Raw genomic sequence first — 24,942 nt, 5'->3', positions numbered from 1 at the left:
TATAATATTTTTGGTGGGCACATGTTTTAAAAAAATGAATGGTAATTTTCATGTAGTAGAGAAAATATCACATCATTGCATGAAATGAGTGGTTAAAAAATGAATTAAGGGTAATTTTTTTGTAAACAAGGGATATTTGTTTTGTGGGTCATGTTCTAGAAAATAAAATGTCATACTTACCTTTTCATGAACGGAGGAAGTATTATTATTTATTATAACTTATATAAGAGTGGTCTCCTTTTAAAGGTAGAATTGTCTTTTATTTTAAAAGGGTCTATTAGTTTTTTGGGGGTTGATTATAGTATATAGCCTTACTTTCAACGAATTTCTATTTATAATTTTAATTTATCTTTTTTTTGTATTATTTGAACTTTTAAAATTTGTTCAATTATTATGATCAAAATAACACCAGATTGTGACAGTAATTATTCTTTTGTACCAAAATTACACCTGAAATGATGATCAATCGCCACAAACCATGAGCTTAATGTATTATACACCAATCACTACGAAATTACACCGGTGGTCCGATGACGATATGCAACCATAAAAGTTGGTGTTCATATCTCTTTTAGCATTTTCTATGGCTATATGTTCCACTTCTTGTTGGTTCGTTAGTACATTTGTGTTCTTGTAGTATAATCTACCTAATGTCCATCTATGTCATTTAGGAAGACTTTCGTTTAAGCCAAGTATACAGCTATGACTTCCACCTCATCATTCATGCATCGGAAGTGTTCATTGTGTGCAAAAAAAAGAAAAAAGAAAATACGTATATTTAGAGACAAAATTTTAAGTTCATGTACAGAATAAAAAAATGTGCAAAAATTGGTATATTTAGGCATTATTATCCTAAAAATTTTCGTATTATGCATTCATCTTATTTTATCTTACTCTGTATGTAAAAATTAAAAAAAAGTAAGTCATTACTTTTTAAACTAGGAATAATTTTGTAAATTTCTATTATGTTGTGAAACCGTGAATAATCAATTGAAATATCTAAACAAGCAATCTGATGTGTTTATTATATTTCATACTCTGCTATGAGTAATCTGTAACATAAAATTCAAATTAAAATATAGACTGCGATAATGAAATCAATAATTCACACTTTACATTCATCAATTATGTTTAGTAGTTTGATTTTTTCAACTTTTCTAAATGTGTTGTATAACTATTTTTCAATTCATTTCTACCTTTTTCCACATTGTTGTTAAGAAATTCCTAATATTCTAACTATTTCAATTATTTTATCACAAATAATGATAAGAATCTCAAATTTTCTTATTTTCGATTGAAATATCCATAAGCATCGCATCGTCTGCATCAGGTCACATTTCTGGCGCCGAAATATATAGTTTTGAAAAGGTGAAGCTCTAAATTGCTAGGAAAAAAACCCTAAAGTTAGGGATAGAAACTGATCCTTATAAAGTAAATATTAATTTTAACATCACATGAGACATACAATAAAATAGTAAGATGAGGATACATTGCTACGCCCTTTGATCCTTCAGACTGCAAACGCTATTGACCATCTAAGCTATTGAAAACCGATTATCCATAGTCTCGACTCTCATTCAAACTTAGTGCAGCACAAGTAAACAGAGAAACCGGATTTATCCTGTCTGCTACTCCAGACGAACGTCTTCTAAGGTAATGAATGGTACCCAGATACCCATCGAAGTCGAGTCAGATGTTCCTGAGCTCTCAAAGTAACACGATATCAGAAAATTCTTTATTCTTCATCACTGTCATTTCCAAAAACTGAAGCAACAGCAACCTTTGGCTTCTTGTTCTTTGCAGCAATATTAATAGAGCTCTGCTTCATCAAACATCAAGGCTTATTATGATCGGCCGCAACATATACTAACATCCAAGAAAAATGGACCACAGTGATAGTCAAGAAACGGACTGTAATTAATATTTGAAGTCAACAATGAATCAAAGTCACAGCTGCTTCAGGGCACAGAAATCAACTCCAGACCATAGCCTATATGTCAAGGTTGGGTGCCTTCAGGCAAACTTTCTACAAGTCTTGCATTAGTTTAATATAGATATCTGCTCATATTACATTAGCAACAAGCATTCTGAACTCATTGTTTGATGTGGGATTATTAGCAAAACATTAATAAAGTTTTTGCATTAGTGCACATGGAATCGACTGCAATTTCATTGCTATTATCTCTTCTCTTAAGTATGGATTGTTCTGGAGTCATTTAACTTTACCATGAAACAAAAGATGAAAGCAGCAGTAATATGGAAAGCTCTCAAAACAATAAAGCAACAGCTGAAAGGATTAATAAGGCAACATTCATAATACAGTTTAAACAAATAAGCAAAAGAAACTAGAGAATACCTTGGCTGTGCTGCCTTTTGCAGAAAATCCAAACTTCAAAACTTTTCGCTGATCTTGGTCTGCAACTGCAGTAGCATTACTTGGTGCAGGAGGGGCTGGAAGGGTTCCAGCTTCCTCCTGATTCTGCAGCTGTTGCAGCTGCTTATGTGTGTCAGCCCTGTTCAGAGTAGACAGAATCTTCAATCGAAAATATAACTAGCAAAACACTAGTAACCAGTTCATATTCATTAACTTTTGGGTAACAGATAAAACAGGTTCTGGTTGATAATGAGGACATACATCTGCTTAAACTTAGCCATCTCCCTCTCTTGCCGTTGTTGTTCTCTTTTCAGTCTATCATCACGACTGCTGCTTCCATGCATATCTCTCATTTGTTTGAACCTCTGAAGTCCGGAAAATAAATCAAGAGTAAGTTCCAAAGCTAATAAAGCAATCAATAATAGAACTGGAAGGTAAGCATGAATTATATAAATGGGAAAACAAACCTTTCTGTGATTGTGGTCATAGGAGCTTAGGTGAGCTTCAAACTCCATTGCCAATTTATATTGCTTGTTGCAGAGATCACAATAAAACACCTTCCGTATTTCTTTCACCTCACTTTGAATTTTCTGCTCACGCTCTGCTATAACCTGGATTTTAATAATGTGCAGAAAGCAGGCAGTAGAAGCCACCAGGTAATAAAAACTTCACGAAATTCTCAAGATCTTCCAAAGTTGATGTTCCCTTTATGATATACCATTCCCATCAAAAGACACACATATAAGCTATATGCGCCTTCTTCTATTAGATGTATGTTTCACAAAACATAAAAAATTAACTCCAAAATACCCGGAGTTGAAAACATAAATATACATATTCTGACATCTAGGAAAATTTGAAATGCATACCTCTCTCTTCTTTACAAGTTCCTCAGTCTCTGCAACTTCAATATCAAGCTTTCTACGCTGTATGTTTTCTTCTGCTGTAAAATAATCATCTTCTTCTTGTTTTCCCAGACCTAATTTTGCATCCCTTATTCCTGATTTTATCGGCTCAATTATCCCTAAAATGAAACATGTAACATGTTGAGGCAAAACAAGACCATGAGGTTAGGTAGCAGCCCTAGGGCAAGGTGTATAATAGAACATAGAGCCTAGACAACATAAGGTAGATGCTAGGAGCATACAGCCCAGATGTTAGAGACCAACTCTTATGAGATAAATGCAATGTGCCAAAATCAGATGTGGACAAGCAAATGTAGTTCATAGCTAAACGGACCTTGTTCATCCTTTCCAAGCCCCTTCCCTTTCCATCCCATCTTCTGCAGAAGCCTAAATCCAACATTTGATGATGTCAGCTGTGTGTCTAAAGATGCTTGCTCCACATTATCCAAATCTACATTCTCAGTGACTCTGTGACCAATTGGTAAACGAAAATCCTCAGCAAGATCCTCAAGAACAGTAGCCTCATATGCCTAAGAGGAAACATTAAAACATGTCAGTGCAGTAATATTTGTGTGCCTCAAATACAATTGCAAACAACATAGTAGAACATGATGCAAGATTGAGACTGAGACTACATCATAACAGCAGAATCTAAAGAGCAAGTTGACAAATAATTTTCTATTACACACCAACAATAATTATCTAATCTAATGTATTACTCAAATTAGGTGGAATTACTAGTCAGAATAAAAATTAAGTATAGGCGGTTCTAATGATTGATTTCACCGTAGATTGAAGGTGTATGAGCGGCGCCGGGCCGTAGATTGAAGCCTGAAGGTATATAAGCGACACAAGTATCCGGCCGAGAAGAGTTAGTTGCTGATTTCCAGTTACTTTTGTTATTGTTATTATTGCTTTATTTATGGACTTATGTATTTTGCATTGTCCTGGATAGGAGTAGGTATATTAATAAGTGTTCCTACACTAGATTAGGACATGCATTTTCTTATGAACATTGCGACCTAGGCTGTGGCAGAGTAACTCGCTCTGCGGCCCTCATTTGGGCTGTTTCCTTTCATTAATTCCAGTTGCTTATCTTTCCTACCATCTTAACTCTATCAGAAGACCCAGAAAAATATTAGAACGAACATCAAAGTAGAACTACATAGTCTGATCTAGAAGATTGTATAATCCACTGTCCACATGTAGGCACAAACACATTGTATTGTAGACATCATCACAGTGAGATTTCTTTCTATGTAGCAATTATCATCTGTTTAAGTACATAAAACTTATCATACCATAAAAAATTTAACACCGTCCACATTCAAATTGAACACATACATAAAGAAAAGAAGTAATCAGTCAAATTTACAAGCCTTACCTCATCTTTTTGTTGCTTTCTAGTGTGCATCTCCTGTTTACCACTATACCATCTACTATCCATCCGTCTAAGCCCCCCTAGAAACAATCGACAAAAAGTAAATAAATAAGCTACTCATTTCAAGATTCAATGACACCAAATGCATCCTCCTCACAACCAACGGATAGAATCATCGAGAAACTCATCTGATCGAGCTATTATAGGAAAATTTTGAAAAATGAAAACCATCTGAATCGAAATTGTCCAGAACATAGATCATTAATTTGAATAAAATAAATAAATAAATCTAGGCAGTTTTGGCATTGCTTTAAGTAATTCTCATCTTCAATTAAAGTGAAGTTCAAATCCAACTTATTAGCATCATTTTGCCCATATCAAGGTCATTCACCAATGATTCTCCAATCTAGGGTATATGATATGTCAAAATCTATGGAAGTATGCAACAACTTTCAGCAGAAGCATGGATACATACATAATTTTCACAGTAACCTGGTAATCATATGATCAAGAAATATTACACTAATCAATCAATAACTTGTAGGTCTGAAGAGAAAAATTTACATAAAAAGATCTCATGAAATGATGTTTTATTAAACTGACAGGATGGTAACTGTTTCAAGTCCCCGGTGTTTTTTTACACGTGAGCTGTATATCTGTGTTTTAACTAGTGATTCCTCAGCTAACCTCTTAAATTCCTACTTGACTTTTGTGTTTGGTCAAGAATTTTTAAAAATTGGAGTTTTGCAGATAGGGCTTCAGAGAAATATGAAGATTGTTTTAGAAATGAAGAAAACTACGACTTTAGAAGTCAAATCTTGTCTGGAAAAGTTGTTAGGAAAAATGCTTAGAATCAGAACGAGTATATGTTTAGAAGTTGTAAAGAATGTTTAATGTAGATGTCACATTATATATGGAAAAGTGGGTTTTGTTTCAGGAGAATAATTTTTCAAATTCACAGTTAAACAACAATGCAGAAGTAGGAGTTCAGAATTTTTAATTCAAGTTAGAAGGGTGACGTCAGAAATTCAATCACGAGCACTTCCTCTACCCATTTCACCCAAAATACAAAGACTTACTACTCTTAATTGTCTCATTATTGATTATTACATGCTATAAAATTTAACACATTGATGCTAGGCTTACATATAAAATTTTACATTAGAAAGAAATAGATAGGAAGGAAGATCTGTAAATAAATGTTAATCGATCCAATGGTATGGATACGTCGAGACCTGTAAGACCTTTTTTGTTCTAGACAATCTAGAACTCAAAACAATAAACAGCATAGCATTAAAACTAATGATCTGATATGAGATATGAACATATAATACGTGCTCACATGAATTTTATCACTGCTGGCAGCAAATTAAAGATTGTGAGACCAAGAAAAAAAGTGAGATGTGTGGTTAAGTTTTATTGGATTGATAATAAAGTGTAACAGAAGTATTTGTCTTCCACATAGCAAAACGAATTTGATCCGGATATAAGGGAAACACCTTCAAGTTCTTTTCATAAAATGTAACTATCATAACTACTGTAGAATTTAAAGAAGAATACTAAATGAATTGTACTGGAGCAGTGACAATGAATACTCAACTGAATAGAGAAAGATCTTTTCAAGAAGAAAAAAGGACAAAATCACCATATGGGGGAAGCTCAATGGTCCTTATTTTGAGGGATGATTCTAAGGTATGTGGTCAAAATTCCATTGCAGGTAGAAATGAGGAGATAATTAGAAAACTTTTTTCATTAGCATAAGATCTTCTGGGTAAAGTTCAAATTAAGTAAAAAAAACAAATTAGATTCAGTGAGCAATACGTACTTGGAAATAAAACTGAGGTATACCTGTTGGGTTTAAACAATCAATGATCTAAACATAAATATTTATACTTCCGCTTTAATTGACATTGTGGAAGAAATGTTGTATTTGTAATTTCTTTTATATGAAAAAGTGATTACCAGAGATATCAGAATTTTACAATATCTCAAGTAATATGCTTACAGATGTATCCTTATTAGTTGTTAATTCTTTTACATAAACCTAAGATATAGGATAACAGATGCAGACCCTGTTTAGCTTGAAAGTTTTAAAATTAATTGTTCAGTGTAAAGAAGTTATATAATGCTTAAGAAATTCCCAAGCCTTAAAGGGTCATCAAATCAATCTGAACCTGCAGCTTCTAAACTCCTAAGCATTTATATGGCCATCTCATGTTGCAAAAAAAATCTTTGAATCACGGAGGACAAACTCATCTAGGAGTGAAGGACAACTAATTCAAGTTAACAACAATCAACAGATGGTTGCAACTTTCACTCGAATTGCCACTGTCTCACAAACAAAAGATGTATTACGGGGGATAAGGCAAATATTAGAAGGTAGAAAGTTCATAGCAGCACAATGAAAATGAGAAAACCTTAACAGACACTTAATAAATCTGAACCTTCAGTTCCCAAACTCCTAAACCTTCATATGGTCATTCATAAACATTTAGGTTGAGATCATAGACGACTAACTCATCTAGTATCAACACGGGGATAAGATTCAGAAAGATATAACCCCCAAATGCAAATGAAATCGGGCAGCACAACACCAACTATGTAACGATGGTAAATTCTTCGATCTTTAATTAGTTTCTAACTAAGGGACTAAAATTTGCAAAAAAACCTGTGAAAAAGAAAATACAAAACACCTTACAGAAAAATCACAGTAAGAGTAGAAAAAGGAGCCAAAAATCGAAAAACAAAAATGTATGACAAGCTTCTGCTCATTAAACCACATCCACCGACCAGTTACAGCAAACGATAATAGCCACCATAAAGCACACAAATCTCTTCCCCAAAATCACAAAGAGTGAAAATTCATAGTATATGTTACTAAACGTACGTGTAAACTAACACCGAAGAAAATTCAGCATAAATCGAGTCTTTGAACTGATCGAAACCACTAACCCTAGAACCACATAAAACGCGATTGAACCCGCAAGAAAATTACCTTTTGACAAATATTGGATGCCCGGCTGAAATATTGCTCTTCTAGGCGATCTGGGATGAGAAATTAACCAATGCGTTTTCAAGGAATTTCCTCGATTGGGGCTAAAAACTGAGCCTAGATGAACTTGTGGGAAGCTCAAAGATTTGGCAATGGAATTTGTTTCACTTTCTCTGTTAAAACTTGTGTTCCTGGCCCCGCCGTATATCACGATTGAAGCCCTCTATAACTAACTAAGTGCATATCATACTATTCCTTCAAAATAAACTTATTGCATATTATTAAAAGGGATTATAGCCAAAAAAAATACACGAACTTTAATAAAAATTGTAATTTTCACTTGAACTTTTAAATTAGCCAAAATATACCTGAACTTATATTTTTTGTTGTAAATTTCACCTGAACTTGTAATGATTGAACTCCGTCGAGGTGAAATTTACAACAAAAAATATAAGTTCACGTATATTTTGGCCAATTTAAAAGTTCAGGTGAAAATTACAACTTTTATCAAAGTTCGTGTATTTTTTTGCTATAATCCCTTATTAAAATATCTTTAAATAACGTTAATATTACTCCTTCCGTCCCGGCTTTTGGTATCCAGTTGAGAACGGCACGGGTTTTAATAAAGTGATTGATGTGTTGTGAGTGGAATAAGGGTCTCACGTTTTATGTGAGAGTTAAAATAATTAAAGTGGAGTAAGGGCCCACCTACTTTTACTAAAAATAGAAATGGATACAAAAATGTGGGACGGCCAAAAAAGGAAAGTTGGATACTAAAAGCTGGGACGGAGGGAGTATATTTTTTTCTTTTCTTTTTTCTATAAATTCATATTTTGAAGAAAATTGTAGTAATACCGCGAGATTACTATACGACAATGGAAGAAATAAGCATTAAGCGAGGTGAATCACGTGAATTTTATGTGGATTTTTTCGCCGATAGTTCCTGTCTCGAAGATTGGCATTTTTTATTTTTTATTTTTGAGGCCGAAGATTGGCATCTCATGTGTTTTAAAAAATTCTTCAACTTACATTTATTTTTCAAAAATCACAAAATTTAAAAATGTTGTAATTATATCCAGAGAAAAGTTCATGTAAATCCATGCAATAGTTCGGTGATGTGATTCACTTTTTGTCTCATATCAGAATTATACTCCCTTCGTCCCCCAATAAATATTGTAATTGACCATAACACGAATTTTAATAAAATGTTATTTAAAATATTAGTAATAAAAAAAGAGTCTCGCATTAAGTATATGATTAAGTAGATTATGGATAAATAATTTAAGTTACAAGGATAAAATTGTGAAAATTATGTGTGGGTATTGGATAGTGTTAAAAAAATAGAAGGGAAAAAGTGCAGATTGACCCCCGAAGTAGTAGCCCTTATAGCGTATAACCCCTCTTACTCACTGTGTGTGCAACTAAACCCCCGAACTCAAAAAACGGCTCAATTTAGCCCCTCTGAACAAACGGTGTTATCCCACCGTTAGTCAAACTTTTTTTTAAATTAAAAAGTGGGGCCCACCATTAGTCTTGCTCAACTCTCATCTCTCTCTCTCGGCCACTCCACCGCCGCCGCCACCTTCCACCACCAGCCGCTCCTCCACGACGCAACCGCAACTGCTGAACGGCAGCAGCAACAGCAACTGAACAGAAGCAGCAGCAGCAGCCCTGGCTCCATCTCTCTCTCATCCTCTGTGTATTGCCAGATCACGACTAGCTTCGGCACTATACCCGCATCAACATTTAACATCGGCTTTCCTCTCAACATCTCGAAATGCCTGATCACGATCTACGGATCTGGAAACACGGCGTGATTGTTCGTCACCGTGAAATCATGGATGTACGACGGGCTCTCCAGAGAGAAAATCGGGACGTCGCGCTGCTTCGCTCAGTCGCGGTTGATTCTGAAGTGGGCCAGGAAAGGCGGCACGACGAAGTATCTGAAGGCGAAGGCCTCGCCGGTGTCAGGGTCGATTTTCGGGTGCGCAATCATGGTGAGGAAGAAGCGGTTGTTGTTGCAGAAATCGCGACGGCCGACGGTGGTGATTTCTTTTTCCGGCGCTATCTTCACTTGGTATGGGAGATCGGTCTCCATTAGGGCGTGGAGGCCGCCGCCGATTAGGGCTAAGCTGGTGTTGGCGGTGCCGAGGCCATCGATAAAGGGGTTGAATTGGCAGAGAAGCATTCGAGCTAGGGTTAGCACCATTGATGTGGAGAGATTGTTGCAGAAGTAGGCGACGATGTTGGGGAAGATGGGCCCACCACTTTTTTATTAAAAAAAAAGTTTGACTAACGGTGGGATAACACCGTTTGGTCAGAGGGGCTAAATTGAGCAATTTTTTAGATCGGGGGTTTAGTTGCACACACAGTGAGTAAGATGGGTTATACGCTATAAGGGCTATTACTTCGGGGGCCAATATGCACATTTTTCCAAAATAGAATGTGCATAAATTTAAAGGACGTACCAAAAAAGAAATATATGCATAAATATGAGAACGGAGAGAGTAGTAATTTTTTTAAAATATAAATTGAGGATATTTTTTAGAAGGATAAAAACAGCAAAATTCAGGACAAAACAATTCTTGCTCCTATGTAAAAATTGTGCACAATCCAATACAACACAAAAATTGTCACGCGTTAGGTTTTGTGACATAAAACTAAAATTTGTTATATGTTTTTTATGTCGCAAAAAATCATCTTTCTTGTAATGTTAGAGAATGTTTTAGTCAAGATTGGATGATCTGATCTTTCCAACGAATTTACATGTCCTAGACACGTGAATGTCAAATGAGGCTAAATCATCGATGATGAGTCATTTTCTCAAGATTACTCCCACTTGAATTGATTGTGACACAGATGCACTTACATGCACTAATTGAGGAGAACTGCAATTGCTTATCTATTTTGGCATATGGTGTTCACGAAGAATATTCTAGACTCAGAATATATGGGATGACTTGACAGAAAGTTTGAGTGAAGAAGACGATGATACATACATCTCAAGAAGGATTTGACGATATACATGACTGATTGTTAGTTGAATTATGTTATTGGTGTTGTCATTATTTAGTATTGTGATTGTTTATGCTGAAATTAACATGTTTCAATATAATTTCAGATCCCAAGCGAATGAATGTAAACATTAGGAGGCCGCCAAATAATCACCAGAATAATTCTATTATTTTAATCTATAGTTGTGTCGTGGTTCTGTGACATACATAGATGTATTCAAAGCTCCATTCACATTGAGTCACCTAATTAATCATATTTAATTAATTATAATCAGGAGTGGAACTTTAATCTTGGGAGCTCCCTCCATCATCTAAAGGGTGTAGTACGGTCCCAAAGACGAACATAGTAATAATAATATCTAATAGTAAATTTTGGTTATTTTACTGAGGGGTTAACCAAATATTGGAGCCCTGGAGGGAAGATTAGTACCTCGCTTCATTTTAGGAGGTTATTTTGTATGATTGATAAAATGAATAATTGAGTATTTTTATCTTTAGGGAACATTTAATTAGATGGATTGTAACTTCGGGATATCTCAAGATCCTTGATTTGTTTTATCCTTCAAGCTAGTTTTGCTTGATTCTTATCTCATGAAAAAGGTGGGATTGAAGATATCCTATTCTTTAAGATAAAAATAGTCAATTCTACCAACCCCACCCTCTTTTAATGGATAAGAATCAAGTTAAACACTTAAATGTGATGAGGAGTGATATGTGCAGAGTAGGGAAATGATGTAAATCAGAGGAACCGGCTCCACCAGCGGAATGAATATGGCAGAGGAAGTCACCTCCGCCAGAGAAGTCATCTTCGCCAGAGAAGTCACTTTCGCCAGAGAAGTCGCCTTCGCCAGAGAAGTCACCTTCACCAGGGAAGTCACCTCCGCCAGAGAAGCAGCCTTCGCCAGAGGAACGGTCTTCATCAGCGGAATCACCAGAAACGCGGGAGATTTCCCGCGTGAAGGCGAAATTACCATCATATCCCTCGAACACGCCAAATGCATGCCTTAGCCTTGATTTTACTACTTTGCCCTCCTATGTAATCTATAAATAGGTCCTGAGCTCGTGCATTGTATTTACGTTATCTCTTATTTTTTAATATAGCAGCAAGTTTCTCTCGTGTTCTAGCATTCTTCCTTTGCTTTCTCCGATCAATTGCAACTAGGTATAATTTGCGTCGTTTATTACTGCTTAGATTAGATGTTGGTTCCTTGTTTCACCAAAATGATAAAAATAATCACGGGCATTTATCCCAAAGTTTCAATCCAACAAAGTAAACAAGTGATTAGTCTTACTATTTTTATCTATTAAGGGGACGCTTGCTTTGCATGATTGATAAAATGGATGATCAAGTATTTTTATTCTCAAGAATATGATTACTCCAATCTTCACCCTTTTGATGGGATAAGAATCAAGCAAAACAAGCTTAAATGATAAAATAATCAAGAGCCTTAGGATATTCTAAAGTTTCAATCCAACAAAGTAAACAAGGGATTAGTCCTATTATTTTTATCTATCAAAATTAATCATTCAGGGGACGTTTACTTTGTATGATTGATAAAATGGATGATTAAATATTTTTATTCTCAAGAGTGAGATTACTCCAATCACACTATTTTGATGTGATAAGAATCAAGTAAAACTAGCTTAAATGATAAAAATAATCAAGGGTCTTGAGATATTTTAAAGTTTTAATCCAACAAAGTAACTAAGGGATTAACTTTATTACTTTTATCTATCAAAACTAATCATTCAAAGTAAATTTTTCTAAGGCTAATCCTTTAAAGTAAACGCCCTTATTCTTATTTAAAAGTTTAAAACCTAGCTAATCATATATACAACTTTGATAACTGGATAGCTATGAAAATTACTTTAATGTTGCGAGTTCTAATAAGTTTGACTATGACCAAATTGGCATGAAAAAGTAGTATGGAAGTATTGGAATATATCTCTTTTTTCCTAGAAATATAATAGCACTATTACAGAAAATGCAGACCCCATAATACAGGGAATTGAACTTCAGTTTTTCTTTTCTATTTTCTCCTACATTTTCTATAACTAGTTGAAGTGGCATATCATTTAATGATCGAGCATTTCGAATCATATGTTACAATTAGGATATATAAAGTAAATCGATCGTCTCTAATTAAGTACATCCAAATCGCAAAATAAGCTTGTATTTTGTTCATGATCTTTCTTTTCTTTTCTTTATTTATTTATTTAGGAGAGAGGGAGCGGTGAGATTTGAACCCTAGACCTTACTATTCAAACAGACAGGAGTTCACACCGCTTGGTGTACCTTTGGAACATTTGTTTATAATCTTGTAAACCATAATTTGCGCACGCAATCTATATAAAAGATAAGTACAACGGTAACTTTTTACCGCCAAATTTTCTCTCTCCCATTATTCTCTCCTATTTAACTAACTACCGTCATTCTCTCTCTCTCTCTCTTTCTTTTTATTTCTTTACATGTTTTCAATTTTTTTTCTTTTCTTCATTTTTTTTTACTTTTATAATTATTATTTTTTCTAATATTTATACAGTTTGATTAATTAAAAAATTCATTACGCGTATCAAATTAAATACCATGACAATAGCTTTAATTTGATTTATAATACATAAAAAAATAACTTTAAAATAAAAAGTATTCAAATTAAAAATTTTAAAATTAATCTCTTTCTCTCTCTTATTTTATAAAGGAAGTTAGTTTATCATTATATTTTTTTGTTATTTGCATAAAATATTATTTGAAATCATGAAAATTATGTACATTTTATTATGCAAGGCTGCAATTATTTTTATTACTCTTTTCTTTCGAGTTTTTATTTTATAATATATAAAAGAGAATTTTTCTCCCTTCATTTTTTCCATTCATTTTTTTCTCTTTTATTTTTATAATTTTAATTTTATTCTAAACATTGTCAAATTTAATTTATAAAAAAATATTCAATGTGCATCTTAAGTTTAAGTTCGTCAGAAGATCTTTAATATGATATAAAAATTATAAAAAATGAATTTAAAACGAATAGGTTATTAATATTTTAAAATATTTTATTTTCTTTTTCTTTGTTAAAATTTTACAATTTTTTTATTTATGTTTGTGTAAGAAAATATTTATTTATTATTATTATGAGAAATACTCTATAATAATAATGTGTAATATTAATTTTTATTATCAAATAATTTAAAATAATTTAATAATTTTAATTATCATGTCACTTTATACATAATTGAAAATTACGTTTTCAAATTCGGAATTGTATTGAGTAATTACTATTTTATTTTTAAACCATATTTTGCATTTATTATATTTATTTATTTAAATTTATCATTATTATATTTATTTATTTAAATATATCATTTAATTTCGATTTCACCGTGCATCGCACGGATGGTCGTACTAGTTAACAATCAACGTACAAAACCAAGTATTCGCATGGAACCTTGAACAACCCAACGATATTTGAACATTGTCATCAAATAATCAATGGAATAATTCAATAATAGTTAATTTATGTGAAGATAACAACTAGTACAATATTATAAATTTTTAATAAAAAGTAAATTAAAAATCTTAAAGCAAATGGGGAATATGAGTTTCCGTAGTTGTAAGTACAATTAACTTGGACTGAGACAACAATATATGGCTCCTAATTTGAGTTAATGTGTTTTATTAGGAATCCCAAAAGGTAGACAGCTTGCAAGCAATGTAGGAAATCAGGCAAAAATCCATGCTTGAAATGTTTTTTTATTTGTATAATTATTCTGCAATTTTAAAATAGTTCTTGTTCTCGTGAGAAGCCAATCCCATTGATTCAGAAACTCGAAGAAGACCTAAAGGCTTCTTTTGCGAGGCTTTTTGGAACTCGATTTTTTTTTTTCTTTATTTAAACATCTACTTTAATGGTGAAGTTTGTGGTTCAATATATCCCCAATATCAACCCTTAACTCAAAAGAATAAATTACGAATAATAATAATAATAATATGCAATGTGTATGCCCAATATATACAAGTTAATTTGGACAATGTTGAACTGGCTATATATAAATTCAATCCAGATTTTATTTAGCCTTTAATTTATAATGTGATGTCCCGAAATTATACACCATCACTAATAATTATCACTATTGTTTCAAAGAAAATTAACATCAAAATCTAGCTACCTTGACATTAATATCTGTACAAAATCTTAATTCATTATAAATGTTTTAAACATTTTCAACTTAGTGATCGCGAGTCGTATTATTAGAACCTATTCGTTTAATGTAGATCAAAGTGGCCCTTCAAAAAAATGTAGGTCAAATATATATATTCCGGCACGTACCATTATATATGTATATGTATATGTATTGTGTGCCGTGTGCGTGTATCTATAAATGAAGAAATATGTACAAAAATGTTACCAATATATTATATGCACTCAATAGAAGTTCTAACCTTCATTGGGACTACAGATGGACTCTGTATTCACTTATATGAAACTAAACAAATTAATTAAATAAAAGCTTTCAAAAGATACTATATACTATGATTTATGCATTTGAATTTCAACGGTACAAGTAATATCATTTACTGGTAATATTTATACTCAAATTTATTGAATAATATATACCTGCCTAACCTGGACATGACTTTCTATCTACCAAAGGCTTCAAAGCAAAAGATGCGAGTTTCGAATAATGTTTCACGCAATTTACCGAACAACAATTATTATAATTTTTTATGCGTACGTGTATTATGTATATATATGTAGGGGTAGATTACTATGAGAATTATATTTTTTGTGAGAATGTAAGAATAATGTGTTTTCCTATAAAGTTAAATATTAACTGTTAAATTTATTATATTAAAAAAAATTTGTCAAATCATAAATCATAAAATTCGAACCCAAATGATGCATTTGTCTAGAGAGAGAGAGAGTGAGAGAGCATAGAAAAGAGAGAGAGAAAGCAGTGTTTTTGCCCCCTATGTCTAGACAAAAAAAAATTAATGGACAATTATTACCACCTCATGATCATCGTTCATGATAGATCAAATTTTTTTGATATAGATCTTGATATTCTGCATTCACTAAAAAGTTTAATATAAAAATAATAATAATTTCGATATTCAAAATAATTAAATACATTTACAATTTAATCGGACAATTATTACCATCTCATGATCATTGTTCATGATAGATAATTTTTTTTTTGGACTACATTCACTAAAAAGTTTAATATAAAAATAATAACAATTTCGATATTCAAAATAATTAAATACAGTTACAGCATCATTGTTAGGTTCTCTTCAAGATATCAACCCTATTGTTTAACATACATGAAAGTGTTTGTAGAATAATTTTATATTGTTTAACATACATGAATTAAAGTGTTTGTAGAAGAATTTCGGCTACCAATACATACATGCAACCAATCCAATTATTCTTGGGCATATACTTTTTTTTTTTGATAAATTATATAAGTAAATAAAGAAATTTCAAAGATCACGCGACGGAAGAGACTCAAACCAAGGACTTCAAATTTTAAACATTAATCTCCTACCGCTAGATCAACACACGTACACTCTTAAGCATATACTTGAATTGCATGATCATGGTTGATGTACTAGTCTGCATATAAGGCATGCAGACGCAACAACAAAGCAAACGTCTATTGAAAATAATAAGTATATATATATATATTATTAAGGTAATTGATGTAAATATAATAATAAAAACATTAAATTTGAGCAAAAAAATATTTGAAAATATGATTATATATGAATAAAAAATATAGTAGTTTAGTTTAATTAATCCTAGTAATTTAACACGGATTGCAAACCCCAAAATGCAGCCGATCATCCTCAACCAACAATGCTCAACCTAAATGAGTTTTACGAAAAATAAAAACCGTTGTTAGTCATGCAAGAATGATAATAATAACAATAATAATAACAATAATAATAATAATAATAATAATAATAACTTTACTTTTTAAATAAAAAAAATGCATGATTATCTAAGTGAAAATGACGTCTCCCAAAATATTAAGATCAACATATGAATCATTCATACAAAAAATGTATAAATATTTAATAAAAAATATTTTACAACTAGCTAGCTCTAAAATAATATGCACACCAAACTTAAACACAGGTTTAATAAATGTTGTTGGAAAAATTCTTGGTTTCCAAAATATCAAAATCTTATGATACCAAAATTTCGATGATGACCAAACTAGTTGATGTATCAGAAAGTTCCCAACTAAACTGCAGTAAGTTGAAATCTAAGTTCATGTGAAAAGACTTATAGAAACTCTATGAAGAAGCTAAAGGTTGCTAGAAGTTCTAACTGAAGAGATTATCTCAGCTGAAGAAGAAGATTCTGTTGAAGAAGAAGTTCCAGCTGAAGATGAAATTTCAGTTAAAGTGAAGATCCAGCTTAAGAGAATAACCAACTGATGAAGAGATCCAGTTAACGAAGAAGACAGCAGTAGCAGCAGAAGAAGATAAGACTCAGTGGATGTGCAAATCTATCAGAGGACCAAGAAGTAAGTGATCAGATGTTCCAACTGACTTCCAATCCACTAAAGTGGATCCAATCAAAGATCATATGTACCTAATAAACTGCAGAGCATGCAAATCCAAAGTTGTAGAGTTTATCGTATAAAGATGCAGGACTCGACATTGACATCTCAAATGCAGTCTAACGGGAAGAATTCAAGTTCCAAACTGAAAGTGAAGAAGGCTCTCTCCAACGGCTCTATTCAACTCCCATCTATATATATAATAGAAGATCAATTCAAGCGTACCAGAATTGTTGTGCTTTTTATTTCTCAAGCCATCAAGGTTATCCTTAAACAACAACAATATTCTGAAGATGAACTCGATCTACATTGTAATATTCCAAGTGAATGCTTGTGAACTAATAGTTAGTTCCAAGCTAAGCTGCTCTTTATTGTAATACTCCATTTGTCTCTGAAAATTGTGACCTTATTACTATATCGGGTAGACTGGTAATCGGTCCGGTTCGGGTAGGGCTGGTAATCGATCCGGTTCGATTAACCGAACCGATTAATCGGTTAACCGAAACCGGTTAAGCGCTTAAATGATAACCGATAAGAACCACTTTTAAGCAAAAAAAAGGCACAAAATTGTACATTAGTTGAGATAAGGGAAGAAGCGCAAGATTGGTATTTCTTCATTTTGGACATTCTAAAATCGTTGCTTGTCTTCTGAAATAATACATTCTGATGCTCCAATTCAACAAAAAAAGAATTCAACTTCAGAGGAATTGAATTGCAGTGAGTTTGCTCTTCACTCCCAGAACACATTTTCATATCTTATGTGTCAAAAAATGGTAACATACTTGGTCGTAGGTTTGCAGTGAGTTGGGGAGAGACACTATGGCCGTGGGTGGATCGTCGGTGGGGAGAGGCGTTGTTGCCATGGCCCGTGGGTGGGTCATCAGTGGGGATTGGGTCTCTGGAGTCGCCGTGCTGGTGTGGCTACTGCTTGCTGGCTGAGCACGGAGGGCAGCGGCGCGGGTGGCCGGTGGGAAGAAGCGTCGCCGCGCCTGTGGCCAGGATGTGGAAGAGAGGCAAGCCGCAAGGGAGACGCAAGGAGGCAGAGGGGTTATGCGAAACAAAGGGTGAAGAGAAGTAGTGAACCCTAGACTAATTTGTGATTTTTCTAATATAATAAAATATAAATTAATTAATTAATTTAATACTATTAAACCGGTTGATTAATCGATTAACGGAAAAAACCCTAATCGATAACCGAACTGGGAAACTCGATTATTGGTTAATCAATAATCGATTTTTTTGATTTGGTTACGATTTTAACTGGAAAACCAGAATCGGTTTACCAGCCCTAATATCGGGATGCCCCTGAAAATTGTGATATTTTTTTATTTGGAAATGACCCCACAAACTTTCTCTCTCACTAGTTACAAAAAAGTATGGGGCCCAATCTCCACCAAAACACAACTACCACACTTTTTCTTAAAATTCATGTCATTTCTTTTAGGTCTCAATTTTTATGGACGGATGGAGTATATTTTACCTAAATCTGAACACACTAAAATACACGTATGTTCTTCATTGTAATAGTGTGTTTAGTTCGTTGGAGAAACCCTCAAAACCACACACCCCTTATAAAAGATAGGTGTTGAAGGAAGAAGGATTTCGACGAGTAAGCTACGAGTGAGTAGTCTGAAAGTCTTGAGAAGATACAGAAGCAAACCGTGCAAATTGCTTGAAACGATCACAGTCGTGCAACAGTGGATCAACTTAACATAACTAGCTGATTAATTGACTTGTAGCCTAAAAATATGGAATCCTAAAGTGAAGTGGATTCCCCTGTTCAACAAGGTCGTGGATGTAGGAGTAGTTGGCTCTAAACCATGTTAAACTTTCGTGTGTTTTGTTTTGTGCTTTACTTACAAAAAACCTCTATATGTCATAGTTAAGCATACATTTCATTTGCACGATCTTCATTTAACTTTGTGAGTTTGCTCCTTAGGATTTTGATTTAAACCAAACTCATACTAAGCTGATGAGATAGAAAAAGAGATTTTCATAAAGCTAGTTTAAATCCACCATACATTCCGTACATACTCAGTCGTCAGTCTAGCTAACTAGCTGAAGAGCAGTTAGAGAGATTGATAAATTAGTGTGAATAGACTTATCTGAAAACTGGTTAGATTACTTGTTAGCTGATCGGAATCAACCTCAACCGACTCATTATCGGCTGAATATGTTTCTTAGACACAGCTCTGAACAAGCAATGAAAAAGCCGTAAGTGTATGGGGTATACACCATGACGTACTTGCTCAGGACCAACAAATGTTAAGTGAGTATGTTGTGTAATTTTGTATTTTTATATTTAATATTATTATTTGGTATAATCTAATGTTTCTTTTATTTGTAAATGAACAAGTGGGTGTCACATTCATTCATTCACGAAACACTAAACCACGATCATGTAACCAGCATGTACTACAAAGAAAAATAATTCATGAATTCCTATATCTGAGTTATCCCTTTCTCCGGAAAACAAATAAATTAATTTGTGCATTCTACATAGGGGAGCATATGTTGCGATTAATGAGATATACTATATGATAGTAAGTTAACTGAATTCAAAGTAGTAGATGAGGTTTTGAGGATTGCTGTCAAATTAGGATACAAGAATATCATTATGAAAAAGTGATTGTGTTGCTCAATCTCTTAAGAATGGAGGTCTGAATCGTAAGCCTACAAAGAACACAAGCTATAAGGAAATTGATAACAAATATATAGTTGCCCTAAAGAGTTTGCTCAGGCATTTAGAATCTTGAACAACTTTTGAGGCGATGCAAGTTGTGAGGAACACAAACGACATTTCAAATTTCCTATCAAAGAGAAGGTCTAGGAAAAATGGGAAAAAATACAATACATACTATACGTCGAAAAGTCTAGAACATGCGTTCAAACAAAACACGTCAGAGTCAGAGGTTGATAAATTGATGAAACTGATTAATACATCCACCAACCAAATGATGAAAAAGATCACTGGGTGGGTGCCTTAGAAAAATAAATTATCAATTTGGGAATGAACGATGTATCATCTCTACATCAATTTGAGAAGAAAAATAATATCAAATGATAGGATACACTTATACTCTATAGGGATAAAACAGTTGAGTAATCCATCATTTATTACCAATTTGTTGATATCATTGATGATATCATCTATCCCTCATTCTACAGGTCGTTCTTCCACAGTCTCACAGATGGTACCAACCTTAGCTCCTTATTCCACAGTCTGGGCACCCTATTTCTCAAGCCCTCATGCCACAGACTCTTAGACATCGCACAGTCAAAGACATCGCTAGTGGAAGCCGCAATTTAGCAAGACATATCGATCCTGATTAGGATCTAAGAAGGGAACGCAGGAGGCTGAGGTTGAAGGGAACGCGAAGTAGGACGGGGAGGGGACGTACTGTGCTGCATTCTCTGTGGCCTGGGACTGATACTGCCAGGACTGCTACTGATACGCTTGGGACTCATATTCATACGGTGGGGACTGATATAGGGGAGATGGGCCATTGATAACACTCATTTTTCTATTATTTTTAATGTTCTAAGATGTCAATTTTGTAGGGAATTGAGCGTTCAATTGTTGTTTTGTGCTTATATTGATATATCTTGTGAAATATGATACTTGCTCGTACTTTGATGAAATCTATAGATATTTAGAAGCTGAATTTGGAAGTATGGTCCGAATGAAAGTTGTAGATCATCTTGATAAGAGTTCGTGGGAGCAAATGGATTGCAAATCGGAGTTCGAACGAGATAGATATGGCCGAAACAAGGAAGTTGTGCGCATTTGTGGATAGTGGCCGATAGAATTTTGCGAATTTTCGGGAGTTTTCGAATTTTCGGGATTTTATCATTATTGTCAAGTTCTCTACTGTACATTTATCCCATGTGCCTATATATAGGTATTTTTTTGACCTATTAGACACCTCTCTTCTCCCTCTTTTTATATTTTTTAGTTTTTAGTATTTAGAATTTATTTCTTTCATAGTTTTCATAGCTTAGATTTATTTTATGCAAGATTCAAGTTGTTCATTCACGATTCTTTTCGGGTTTTATTTATTTCAGTCGTTTCAATTGCTTTCCTTTTAATTATGTTTCAAAATTTATTTTATTATGTCTAGCTAGTTTATTTTCTGATTTTAAGTTTGTAAATAGTTGATTGAATTTATGTGATTGATTCGTTGATACATTTTTGTCTTCCAGCATCTGTTTTACAATTCTTGGTGCCTATTTCTTGTGAATTATCTGACAATAATTTGCATGTTTAGCTATTTAGTTTGATACCTAGTAGAGATAACTGTTTAGCGGATTCAAGAATGTGTGATATGATTTTAACCTTGAGACCTAGCAGAGATAGGTGGATCATAGGGAGCTATTCTTATGTGCTTTTGGGAGTTAGTAGATTTTCTTGAGATGTAACATAGATAGATAATTTATCAATCAACTATCATAAACTGCTCTAGCGAGAGTGTATGATTATTTATGTAATCTCTCATTAGGACTGGATTAAATTGGTAATTTGGATTAATATGTCAATTGTGTAAATTTAATTGATGAAATTGCATTCCCTAGGACTAGTCTTTTATTTTCTTGGTTTTTATCTATTTTATTTATTTGTTTTGTTTGACTCTAGTTAGTTCTTTTTCGTATTTCTGTTTGCCTAGATATTGACATAGTATTTATTAGGATTATTTTGAATATTTTCATTTATCAGTCCATGTGGATATGATACTTGATTTATTATTTATACTACGATTTCACTGTGTTAGTTGCAATATTTTTGTTGCTATTAAAATAATGATCAACTTTTTGCTGAGACTGATATAGAAAAAATGAGTCAGGTTTATGGCCAAGACCTAATGAGGATTGAATGTTGATGTCTTAAGGCAATGGATATTTTTCTTATTGAGATGCCTACCTTGAATGCTTCGTTAGTCGTGAAAAAATGTCATCTTAGCAGCCAAAAGTTAGTTGATGAGAAGTTTAAGTAGAAGGTATAATTATACATTATTTTATTTTGCTTATATATATATATATATATATATATATATATCTCCATATACATTTAATGTGTTTATCTCAATGATTTCGTGCGATTTTTCAATATGATTGACTAACCACCACAATGATTCTGTATGATTGCGGACACTTCAAAAGGTGACGAACATCCCGGTTGCACTCTGTCTCACAATGGAACGATTTTGGCTATATTTTCAAAGATCAAGTAATTATGCATTTTGGCAGCGGGAATGGAATGTGCTTGGTACATATAGTGGACTCGGTGAAGTCGATTATTTTAGCTAGTGATGCAGCTGTACGGAGGGTTGTATCCCAATCTGCAGAGTCATCCCACTTTCGGTTTTGCGCATGGTGTATATGTTAGTGCGCATAATGTAGTTAATTCGATTTATGGTTCTAGCAGATTCCATGTTAGGGTTAGCCCTACTATGGTAAGTAGTTTACATGTGATGGGTGAGATCCGTATTAAGGTGGATTGGAATGATCATTTAGCTAGTATCACACAATATCAGTTTACATGGTCCTTTACATTTTTGATTGATATGATTTATTTTTCATGAGAGTATTAGCTAGAGACGATGTCTGATACGATTAGTAATGTATCTGATATATAGGAGAGAGTTTACAACGCGACTCACTCTTTGATTGATATGATGTATTGTTGTGTATCTTTGAGTCATCCCCTTGCTAGTGAAATAAATAAATTTATTTGTGCAGTCCACATGCACAAATTTAATTGTTCTCTTTAAAAATGATGCATCCACCATAAATCTTTATGATATAATAATTTTTTATTCTCGATCACAATAATTAAAAGTTTTTATTTGAACCATTATATACATGAAGTACACACTTTGTATGCTAGGAATACTTTCTTGAAGAAAAGTAGCACACCTTAAAGAACTAAATTAAAAAATATTAACAAGACAATTAAATATTGTGATAGAATATTTGAAAATTAGCTAGGTCATCAAATAACAAATATGGCTTAATTTCTAGCTTATACCTATGAAAGTTTTCCACATTAGCTAATAGTTATCCTTTTTTTTTTGAGACAAGCTAATAGTTATCCTTAATTTGCACACACATTTAATGTGATATATTTATCAACCAACAAAAGCAATTGATTACAACTGAGTATTTACAAAATTTCATTGTGTACAAGAATTCCCTATATATGAATTTGGTTATATGCCTATGATGATTGATGCATGCTAGAGAGAGACTTAGAAAAATAAAAGGAAAAAGAGGCATATAGGATATGGAAACGTCCCCAGTAAGCAAGTTTAATTCTGGTCAAAATTTGGAAGCAGCGGTCCGCAGTACAAGTTCTTTTTGCCATAGTTTTTACCATCAGATCTCTAGATTCTCTCTCCCACTATAAATTCAACACAAACTCATTGATTCAAACTACAGCAAGAAAGAAAAAGGAAATTAATAAAAATGGCAGGAAACAAGAAGAAATCTTCCTTCTCTATCTTGAGCTTCTTCAAAGGTAGAAGCTCGTCGCGGGGCAGAAAGGAGGTGAGAGATGAGTATGTGAAAGCCTACAAAGTATATCCGAGCGACGAAGACAGAGGGCGATGGGTGGCTGAGCCCAGAATTGACGAGAAGGCATCTGCTTACATCTCTCTAACTACTGATAAATGGGGAAAGCTCGACGCCGCCGACTAGCTCTCATTCATGTTTCTTAGCTTTCCTCATCCAATTGCAAATAAGATTTGTTCTGTTGTTTTCTTGTTTCTTCACTTCTTTCAATTCACTACTTCACCCTACCTACCTCGCTGCTGCTTTTTGTACATATATATTTGCTACTTCACTTTCATGTGGATTGGAAGCTTAACCATAAGTGTTAAATTTTGGATATTTATGTAAAAAATTAAATTAAAATTGAGATCGTCAATAAAAGAAATTAAATGCTCGAGTTATATTTATTTAATTTCGGTATAATTTACAGTTTCAAAAAAAATTCAGTATATATTATTTATATACAACTAGATATATTCATATGAAACGTATTATTTTTTTTATGCAAAATTATAATCAGAGGAGAAGTTCAATGAAATGTTTAATTTATCAGATATTTCGAAACGTCTGACAAGAAAAACATTTGATCATGCATGGACATATAGATTTAGTTTGGAAATGATTGCTGCTGCAATAATTGTACGACGTGTTGTTTGTTGTTGTACTTTTAGTAGTTGGCAAGGGATCAAGGATACTCAATTGGGAATTTCGCAGTCTCCCTTTGCTTTAATTTTGGAATCTTTACGAGTTATTGGGGAGGGATGGATGGAATGGATTTGGTAGTAGCAGATATTTCATGTTTCCTTTATTTTATGCTTGTCTACATTTTGTTGTTTCTTTAGCAATATTGTTCACATGTCTTGTTTTCTAGCTCAACATCAACTTCATGCTTCACAACTACAGTCTTTGGAGAAGTAGATCATGTGTGTTAATTTTCAATGAATGAATCGTTACGCTTTGAAATCTAAAATAAATATCCATCGAGATTATTTGCCTAAGTAGATTTAATATTTAGAGTCCATCATTCACATTTTTAGCTAATTTTAGAAGTAGTTTTTTGGATCCCCTCAAATATCAATCCCTTTATAAAATATCTATTATATTTCCATTATATATTTAATTCTAGGGGGGAAATTATGAAAAACAATATATTATAAGATTGA

At 33.2% G+C, this 24,942-nt stretch overlaps 1 protein-coding gene across 1 annotated transcript; it reads right to left on the bottom strand.

The window, feature by feature from the left end:
- Positions 1-1,404: 1,404 nt before the first annotated feature.
- On the bottom strand, positions 1,405-7,911 carry LOC131014357 (uncharacterized). The gene is made up of 8 exons (XM_057942310.1): positions 7,656-7,911; positions 4,664-4,740; positions 3,614-3,809; positions 3,244-3,398; positions 2,842-2,985; positions 2,636-2,739; positions 2,357-2,513; positions 1,405-1,819 (listed from the first exon to the last, which is right to left on the bottom strand). The coding sequence occupies exons 2-8, from the start codon at positions 4,724-4,726 to the stop codon at positions 1,736-1,738; spliced, it is 903 nt and encodes a 300-aa protein (XP_057798293.1). The 5' UTR covers positions 4,727-4,740; positions 7,656-7,911; the 3' UTR covers positions 1,405-1,735.
- Positions 7,912-24,942: the final 17,031 nt, after the last annotated feature.

Source organism: Salvia miltiorrhiza, chromosome 3 (genome assembly GCF_028751815.1).
Source record: "Salvia miltiorrhiza cultivar Shanhuang (shh) chromosome 3, IMPLAD_Smil_shh, whole genome shotgun sequence".
Lineage (NCBI taxonomy): Eukaryota > Viridiplantae > Streptophyta > Magnoliopsida > Lamiales > Lamiaceae > Salvia > Salvia miltiorrhiza.
This window is presented reverse-complemented; position numbering and strand designations above follow the sequence as displayed.

Excerpts from the sequence above, each read along its gene's own strand:
- LOC131014357 (XM_057942310.1), bottom strand. The coding sequence starts at position 4,726 with ATGGATAGTAGATGGTATAGTGGTAAACAGGAGATGCACACTAGAAAG. Across the intron at positions 3,810-4,663 it reads GAAAGCAACAAAAAGATGAG|GCATATGAGGCTACTGTTCT; the intron begins GTAAGGCTTGTA and ends GTTTCCTCTTAG. Across the intron at positions 1,820-2,356 it reads CAAAAGGCAGCACAGCCAAG|AGCTCTATTAATATTGCTGC; the intron begins GTATTCTCTAGT and ends TTGATGAAGCAG.